Raw genomic sequence first — 7,886 nt, 5'->3', positions numbered from 1 at the left:
GAGACCCCGTACAGACCACCTGAGACCTCCTACAGACCACCTGAGACCCCGTACAGACCACCTGAGACCCTCTACAGATCACCTGACACCTCCCTATAGACCACCTGAGACCCCCTACAGACCACCCTGGGAGGGTCTGGACTGTGAAACCACTTCCTGCCGAGAGCACCTGTTGTCTCAGGTGTTTGTTACGTACCTGTGGTTCTGGGTTTGTCGGTGTCCGAGGCCAGCCTGTAGTTCCGGCGGGTCAGAGCAGTGTCGCCTCCCTTAGTGTTCATCCTGTCAGGCTGGCTTCACCGACCCGTACGCTGCTGACAGAACCAAACCAACATCACTGTCCAATCACAGCACAGCAGAACCAGAACAAGACCAGTCCTCACTGAGGTTGTGTCCACCGTCCTCCCTCTGAGACGTCCCAGAGAGCTGAACTCCACAACAGGCACTGCTGAAGTACTTGTACCGTCAGAAATGTATAAACTGTCAAACCTGAAGTAGTTATACAATGAGAGCTGTAGTATTTACACTGTAATTCCTGTAGTTTTTATACTCTCAGAGCTGTAGTATTTATACTCTCAGAGCTGTAGTTTTTATACTCTCAGGGCTGTAGTATTTATACTTTCAGAGGTGTAGTATTTAAACTCTCAGAGCTGTAGTATTTATACTTTCAGAGGTGTAGTATTTAAACTCTCAGAGCTGTGGTATTTATACTCTCAGAGCTGTACTATTTATACTTTCAGAGCTGTAGTATTTTTCGGTCACCAGCAGCACTCCCCGGCTGTTAGCCAACATTTAGCCCGGTTAGCTGAGCACTGCCGCCGGTCTGACATCATCTCTTCGGCCGGGCCGTGGTTCGAGGTCAGTCGGGTTTACACTGTCCCTTAGGTTCGGTTCGGCTCGGTTCTGTTACCTGTCAGCGTGTAGTGCAGCAAGCTAACGGCTCCTTGGCACAAACACTAACTACCAGCTACCTACCAGCTAACCGGTGACCCGCCTCCTCCTGCCGTCTGAGCGGGCCTCTGCTCCTGCCGTGGCCCGCCGCTGGGAGCTGTAACTCGGCTGATAAAGGTGAGACGAGCCGCTGTCCGGAGCTGGAGGCTAGCTGAGCTCAAACACAACAGGCTGCTCTGCTCATCAACGCGTCTGACGGTACGGAGCGCAGCTAGGGACAAAAACAGGAAAGACGAAAAAGCGCGAGAGAAAACGGCAGCAGCTGATGATGATTCTCCTTTTCTGCGTGTTATCAGTGAGAAACATCTGGAAGATGTTCTTCCAGCTGTTTTATCTCAGATAAAATTGAATTCATGAATTAAATCCAACATGTTGAACAAAAACCGTCATTACAACAGACGCAACTTTAACTCTTCTGTCAGGTCGTTTGAGAAGGTCGGTGGAGAAAAATAAGTTAAATGTTCCTTTTTAGCCCAACTGGAAACAGCTGGATAAGACTAAGTATTTGTCTTTTATTCACCAGTGGCCCAAGATAAATAATAATTATCACCACTGTCTGGAAATGTTTCTGACCTCTGCTGATCCACAGTCCTGTGCAAAAGTTCTGATCCAGCCTTCATTTCTTTATATTTTGTTTCTAAAAGACTCAAACTTTATTCTAACCTTAAAAGTCTGGTGCTGTTAGCACTCTTATTTTGACCCAAAGGGAGATGTTTAATGTACTTTTCATGTCATTTTTCAAATAAAAGACTTAATTATCAGGATACATGTCCTGTTTTATATTAGTGTGCTGTTTAAAGGTCGTTTAGGTGTGAAAATTAAACCCCAGTGACTCTGAGACTTAGATAACTCTATTAGCTGTTTGCTAATCTTTTCAGTTCAAGGAAACGGAAGTGGTCCCTGGCAGACCGAGAGCGGGCTCTGATTGGCTGAATAAAACAACATGCTCTCTGATTGGTCGGCTGAAAACCGCCTTTGGATGGTTTCATTTTAGTGGGGGTGTTGGCGGATTAGCCTATTATAATTTTATGGTTTTAAAGCGATATTTCTCTTCTGTTCAGTCGGGTTTTTAATAAAATAAAAGTATATTACGGTGCTTAATAACGCCCTGTAACTTCAGCTTCAGAAGGGAGGAACCGTGAGGCTCACTGGGTGGTGCTCCCCCCGGCAGAAGTCCTCTGAGTACGGTTTAGATCGGTCCTGCTGTGAGCGCAGCTCCGTCCTCTGTCCCTTTCCTCTGATCAGTTATCGATCAGTTATCGGGACTGGTCGAAGCTCAATCAGACGCTTTTCTTCTGCAGTGAGTCCCGTCGGCTCCAGCCAGGAACATGCTCCGTGTGAGGGGGGCCGTGGCCCGGTCATGGAGGGGGTAAGTTCCGCGGCTGCACTTCACATGAGGCGGACACGAGACTCCGGAGCTCCGGGGTGACTTCAGTCAGCCTGGAGCCTCTGATCTGATCATTAACCTGATCAATAACCCGTCAGAGTCATCACTCCGTGTTTATCAAGGAGCCGCCGTGTCGCGCGCTGCAGGTTAACAGGAACCATGTGTTGTTATGTAATGACACCTGACCAGCTGCTGGTTCTGGTTCTGAACACGGGTTCTCCTCCGGGTCAGTATCAGGGTACTTTTATTCTGGAGGATCAGTTTTACTGCATGGAAATGTTTGTAAGTTCAGTAAACAGTTACCTGAAAAGAACCCAGAAGAACAGAACTCGCGTGTCTCTGTGTTCCTGCAGGTCAGAAGCACTGATCCCTGCAGAATAATCAGGTATTGATGATGGTTTGTCTGAGTTAAAGGAGCAGTTTGTGGCTGTTACTGACATCTAGTGGTCATGATGGGAATAGCAGCAACTGTCTGTTTATCTGTTTATTTACAGCATGATATAAACTAACACGGACTTCTCGGTGCAGATGTGTTTACAAACTAGATTTATAAAATTAAAGCGTAATGACATTTAAATTCAGATGAAGATTTTGAAGCGTTTTGGTTCCTCGGGTCAGCTGTTTGTGTGGTTCTGGTGTTTATCTGAGAGGGGAATCAACAGAACCGTTACTCAGCTGATTTCCTAACAGGTAAATAGACACCGACTCGGCGCCGAGAGGAACAGCTGCGTCTTTTTTCAGCCACTCAGAACCAGGAAGCTTGATAACAGGTTAATATGATCCTCCAGTTCTCACATTGGTTCTCTGGAGCCCCACTGATCCAGGTACAGTGATTTCAGGGCAGGAACCAGGAACAGAACCGGGGTGGTACCGTCTCTCCTGTGGTTCATCCTCTGAAGAAGCTGAATTTCAATAATTCTGTCTAAAGCCCCGTCTCAGAAATAATTCATCTTATCTGCATTTTTTAAATCTATAACAACAAGTTCCAGGCTGTGTTCTCAGAGAGGATCTGTGCTTAATAAACGTTTCTCAGAACCAAACACAAACTTTTCCCCTGAGGAGAACCTCACGTGCACGCCGCAGCTGCTCTGTGCACAAATGTAACCCGATCTGGAGCAGAAATAGTTCTTAGACACTGAGGTCCGGCCTCCTGGTTCAGATATGGAGCCTGAAAAGTCAACTTTCAGCCGATAACACCAGAACCTGCGGATCGGACCGCTGTTTGAGGTCCAAGGGTCACTGAGAACAAACGCAGCTGGAACAGAAACTCCGGCTGAAGGCAGGCAGGGTGGTTTGGGTTGGTTCTGTCCGGCCAGCCAACGCTGCTCCTCCCCCTCCGCTCCACAAGGATCAGCTCAGAGTTCAGATCCTGTTGGAGTCAGACCGTCCTGCTGAGCTGCCGGGTTCTGATCGGGACCATGAGTGAAGAGAAGGGGTGAGTCCGACTACAAACCGGTTCTGTTTGGTCCAATTCTGAATCCAGTCCACATTAAAAAGGTTCATTTCTAAGCAGCAGTTCAGAAATCATGAAGCTGAGCCGTTTAAACCCACTGAACCCGCTCAGTGGGTCCGGTCCGGTCCGACAGGGTCTGATGGACCCGCTCAGTGGGACCGGTCCGGTTCTGACTAATGAACCCGCTCGGTGGGACCGGTCCGGTCCGACAGGGTCTGATGGACCCGCTCAGTGGGACCGGTCCGGTTCTGATTAATGAACCCGCTCAGTGGGACCGGTCCGGTCCGACAGGGTCTGATGGACCCGCTCAGTGGGACCGGTCCGGTTCTGATTAATGAACCCGCTCGGTGGGACCGGTCCGGTCCGACAGGGTCTGATGGACCCGCTCAGTGGGACCGGTCCGGTTCGGCCCGTTTCGGACTGAAATCAGTCTGCAGCAGCTGAATCAGGTCCAGTTACTGATCAACAGGTTCCAGGTCAACGACCCGGGAGCAGCTGTGGAGGTTCTGTTTGCTCATTCAATAACCTGCAGAACTCTCCAGCTGGAACCGGTCTGCCGGTCTCAGCTGGACCTGAACTTTGACGGTTCTGGGTTCTGTCCCTGCAGGTTTAAGACGTTCTCCTGCGCGGCGCTAGAGGTGAAGAACGAGCCCATCCTGAGCTTTACGGAGGGGAGTCCGGAGCGGGCCGAGCTCCTGAAGGTCTGAAGGTTCTGTCGGTCCATCTCTTCCAACCTTCAGCTGATGGTGTTTAACCGGATGTGGTTCTGCAGGTTCTGGACAGTCTGAAGGGACAGACAGAGGAGATCCCGTGCGTGGTTGGAGATGAACACGTGTGGACCAAAGACATCAGATATCAGCTGTCTGTAAGGAACCGGTTCTGATCCAACATGAGTCTGTTTCAGGTTCCCTTCTGACTGTTTCTCTTTGTGTTCTCAGCCCTTCAATCATTCTCACAAGGTGGCAAAGTTCTGCTATGCTGACAAGGTGAGCTTCAGAACCTCTGTTAGAACTTCATCAGGTTCTCAGCAGAACCATTGGGGCAGATTTATTCCGTGTTCTTGCACCTTGGAAACCTCTGGTTCTTCGTGGTTCTGTTTGTTTGAACCCACTTCAGGAGCTCATCGGTAAGGCCATCCAGGCGTCGGTGGCGGCCAGGAAAGAGTGGGACCTGAAGCCCGTCCAGGACCGGGCCCAGATCCTCTTCAAGGCTGCTGATGTCATCAGTGGACCCAAACGAGCAGAGATCCTGGCCAAGACCATGATAGGACAGGTAGATGTCTCACCTGGGAGCCCATGTTCCCCACCTACACACCTCCGTCCTTACAGGCTGTCCTCTGTCTGGTGTGCAGGGCAAAACGGTGGTTCAGGCAGAGATCGACGCAGCTGCAGAGCTCATTGACTTCTTCAGGTTTAACGCCAAGCACGCCATCGAGCTGCAGGCGCAGCAGCCAGTCAGCACGGAGGAGAGCACGAACACAGCGCTGTACCGAGGGCTGGAGGTAGGAGGACCTCACCTGTCAGTCAAAGTGTGGTCACCGCTGATGTTAGCAGCATGGGCAGAGACCGGACACTCGGAACAGCCTGCCCCAGAGGTCAGAGGTTGCAGGTTCGCTTCCTGACCTGAGGAGTTCAAAGCTGCCGCCTCCAGATATTTCATGAAGGTTTTTGAAGAACTTGAAGACTCTGATACACTCTAAAAACTCTTTACTTTACAAAATATAAAACTAAAAAACACTGAAATGTGAACTGGTCCTCCGAGGTCAGAGGTCAAACCTGAATCAGCTCTGAGGACACAGACAGAAGAACCTGTCCTGTTGGTTCCTGAGCAGAACCTCCTGTGCGCTTGTTTCTGACCCGTGTTCCTGCCGTGTTTCAGGGCTTCGTCGCAGCCGTGGCTCCGTTTAACTTCACCGCCATCGGGGGAAACCTGGCAGGAACTCCTGCTGTCATGGTGAGTGTTGGTGGTACCACTGGTCCAACGGGGCAGAATCAGGCTTTAGAACCTGGACCCATGGATTGGAGGGTTCTGAGTCCTTCAGCATGTTCTCTTTTGTTTGTTCCCAGGGTAACGTGGTTCTATGGAAGCCCAGCGACACCGCCGTTTCTGCCAGTTATGTTGTCTACAAAATTCTGCGTGAGTGCGGTCTGCCTCCCAACATCATCCAGTTCCTGCCAGCTGACGGTCCCGTGTTCGGGGACGCCGTCACTTCCTCTCCTCACCTGGCGGGCATCAACTTCACCGGCAGCGTGCCGTAAGAACTTCTCCTTCAGTTTCTGCAGGGTATAACATGTTTGTCACCGTGACGACGGTGTCTTTTCTCTGCAGGACATTCAAGCGTCTGTGGAAGCAGGTGGCCCAGAACCTGGACATCTACAGGACGTTCCCTCGCCTGGCTGGAGGTGAGCTCCGTTAGAGTCCATCAGATCCTGGCTGTCCTGCAGCCTTCCATGACCCGATGGACGTTTGTGTCCACAGAGTGCGGAGGGAAGAACTTCCACTTCGTGCACACATCTGCAGACATCCGGAGCGTGGTGATGGGGACAATCCGCTCTGCCTTCGAGTACGGAGGACAGAAGTGCTCAGCGTGCTCCAGGATGTACGTCCCAGACAGCACCTGGCCTCAGATCAGACAGCAGCTGCTGGACATCCACAGAGACATCAGACTGGGAGACGTGAGTGCAGGAGGACACTGAGTGGGGAAGATTAAACTTTGAGATGAATTTGTTAGTGAGCAGGTGATGCAGCTCCTCGGACAGGTGAGTCTGACTGAGGTTTACCTGTGATGATGATGATGATGATGATGATGGTGTGTTCTCCTCAGCCCGTGGAGGACTTCAGCACCTACCTCTCTGCCGTCATAGACGATAAGGTACGCCGTGTTTCCTCTGAGTTGTTCTGCTGTGGATGTTGGTCTCTGACTTCCTGTTGGTCCTCCTCCAGTCCTTCGCTCGGATCAAGAGGTGGTTGGACCACGCCAAGTCCTCCCCAAACCTCAGCATCATCGCCGGAGGAAGCTGTGACGATCAGAAAGGTTACTTTGTGGAGCCGACCATCATTGAGACCAAAGACCCGCAAGATCCCATCATGAACGAGGTACCACCAGAACCCTGCTTCTGCTGCAGGATCCGGGTCGTTGGGACCAGTTCACCAAAAAGAATGCTGTGTTCGTGTGATATGTTCCAGGAGATCTTTGGGCCGGTTCTGACTGTTTACGTTTATCCTGAGAAGAACTACCAGGAGGTTCTGCAGCTGATCGACAGAACGTCTCCGTATGCGCTGACAGGAGCCGTGTTTGCCAAAGACACGTAAGGCAGGAAATGGTTCCGTTTTTTCTGTTTGACCCGGAACGAGGTTCTGTTTGACCCGGAACGAGGTTCTGTTTGATTGACAGGAAGGTGATTGATGAAGCCTCCAGGGTTCTGAGGAACGCGGCAGGGAACTACTACGTGAACGATAAATCTACCGGTTCCGTCGTGGCTCAGCAGCCGTTTGGAGGCGCCAGAGCTTCAGGTCCGGACCGACCCAGATAAACATCAGTGTTTAACAATCAGTTACAGACAGGAAACAGGAAGTGAAGATCATGACTGACAGTTTCTGTTCATCTGGCTTCTTCTCTTTAGGCACCAACGACAAACCTGGTGGTCCTCACTACGTCCTCAGGTGGACGTCTCCTCAGGTGGTGAAGCAGACTCATGTCCCCCTCACAGACTGGAAGTACCCCTACATGTGCTGAGACCACCAGTGTGTCCATCTGTCCCTCCAGCCATCATCTGTCCTTGCTCCTCCTAATCTCCGTCCATCAGCGGCATCTCGTCTCCATGTGTCCCTCTCTCCACTGAGCCTGGACCTGAGTGTCCATCAGACAGAGCAGGTGTCCTCTGTCCTCCTCTGTCCGCTCCACAGTTACAGTCCATCACTTCCTGTCAGATTAAAGCTGAACCATCAGATCAATAAATGAACCGAGCTCTGAAGAAAAAACAGCAACGAGAAGTGTTCGAGCACCGATGAACTGATTAATAACTGATGAACTGATTAATAACCGATGAACTGATGAATAACGATGAACTGATTAATAACCGATGAACTGATTAATAA

General features: G+C 50.7%; 2 protein-coding genes across 4 annotated transcripts in view; one reads left to right on the top strand and one right to left on the bottom strand.

Annotated features, from left to right (window-relative positions):
• Positions 1-1,269, bottom strand: part of LOC108228487 (E3 ubiquitin-protein ligase RNF123) — a gene marked incomplete at its 3' end in the record, with an annotated part of 13,140 nt that extends 11,871 nt beyond the window's left edge. The window contains 2 exon segments of one of the 2 annotated variants that reach the window (XM_037974489.1): positions 197-308; positions 973-1,269. In XM_037974489.1, coding sequence (XP_037830417.1) covers positions 197-278 — 82 coding nt within the window. 2 annotated transcript variants of the gene reach the window in all.
• Positions 1,270-2,136: 867 nt separating this feature from the next.
• On the top strand, positions 2,137-7,868 carry aldh4a1 (aldehyde dehydrogenase 4 family, member A1). Of its 2 annotated transcripts, none has more exons than XM_017404044.3 (15): positions 2,137-2,317; positions 4,396-4,489; positions 4,561-4,653; positions 4,727-4,774; positions 4,905-5,060; positions 5,140-5,289; positions 5,667-5,741; positions 5,855-6,042; positions 6,117-6,190; positions 6,267-6,463; positions 6,613-6,660; positions 6,732-6,884; positions 6,975-7,096; positions 7,183-7,301; positions 7,412-7,868. In XM_017404044.3, exons 1-15 carry the CDS (start codon positions 2,277-2,279, stop codon positions 7,522-7,524), a joined length of 1,671 nt encoding a protein of 556 aa, XP_017259533.1. In that variant the 5' UTR covers positions 2,137-2,276; the 3' UTR covers positions 7,525-7,868. The 2 variants fall into 2 exon arrangements, with proteins under 2 accessions (XP_017259533.1, XP_017259534.1); XM_017404045.3 differs by lacking the exon at positions 2,137-2,317 and adding an exon at positions 3,516-3,770.
• Positions 7,869-7,886: the final 18 nt, after the last annotated feature.

Source organism: Kryptolebias marmoratus, unplaced genomic scaffold, assembly GCF_001649575.2.
Source record: "Kryptolebias marmoratus isolate JLee-2015 unplaced genomic scaffold, ASM164957v2 Scaffold100, whole genome shotgun sequence".
NCBI classification, from domain to species: Eukaryota; Metazoa; Chordata; class Actinopteri; order Cyprinodontiformes; family Rivulidae; genus Kryptolebias; species Kryptolebias marmoratus.
This window is presented reverse-complemented; position numbering and strand designations above follow the sequence as displayed.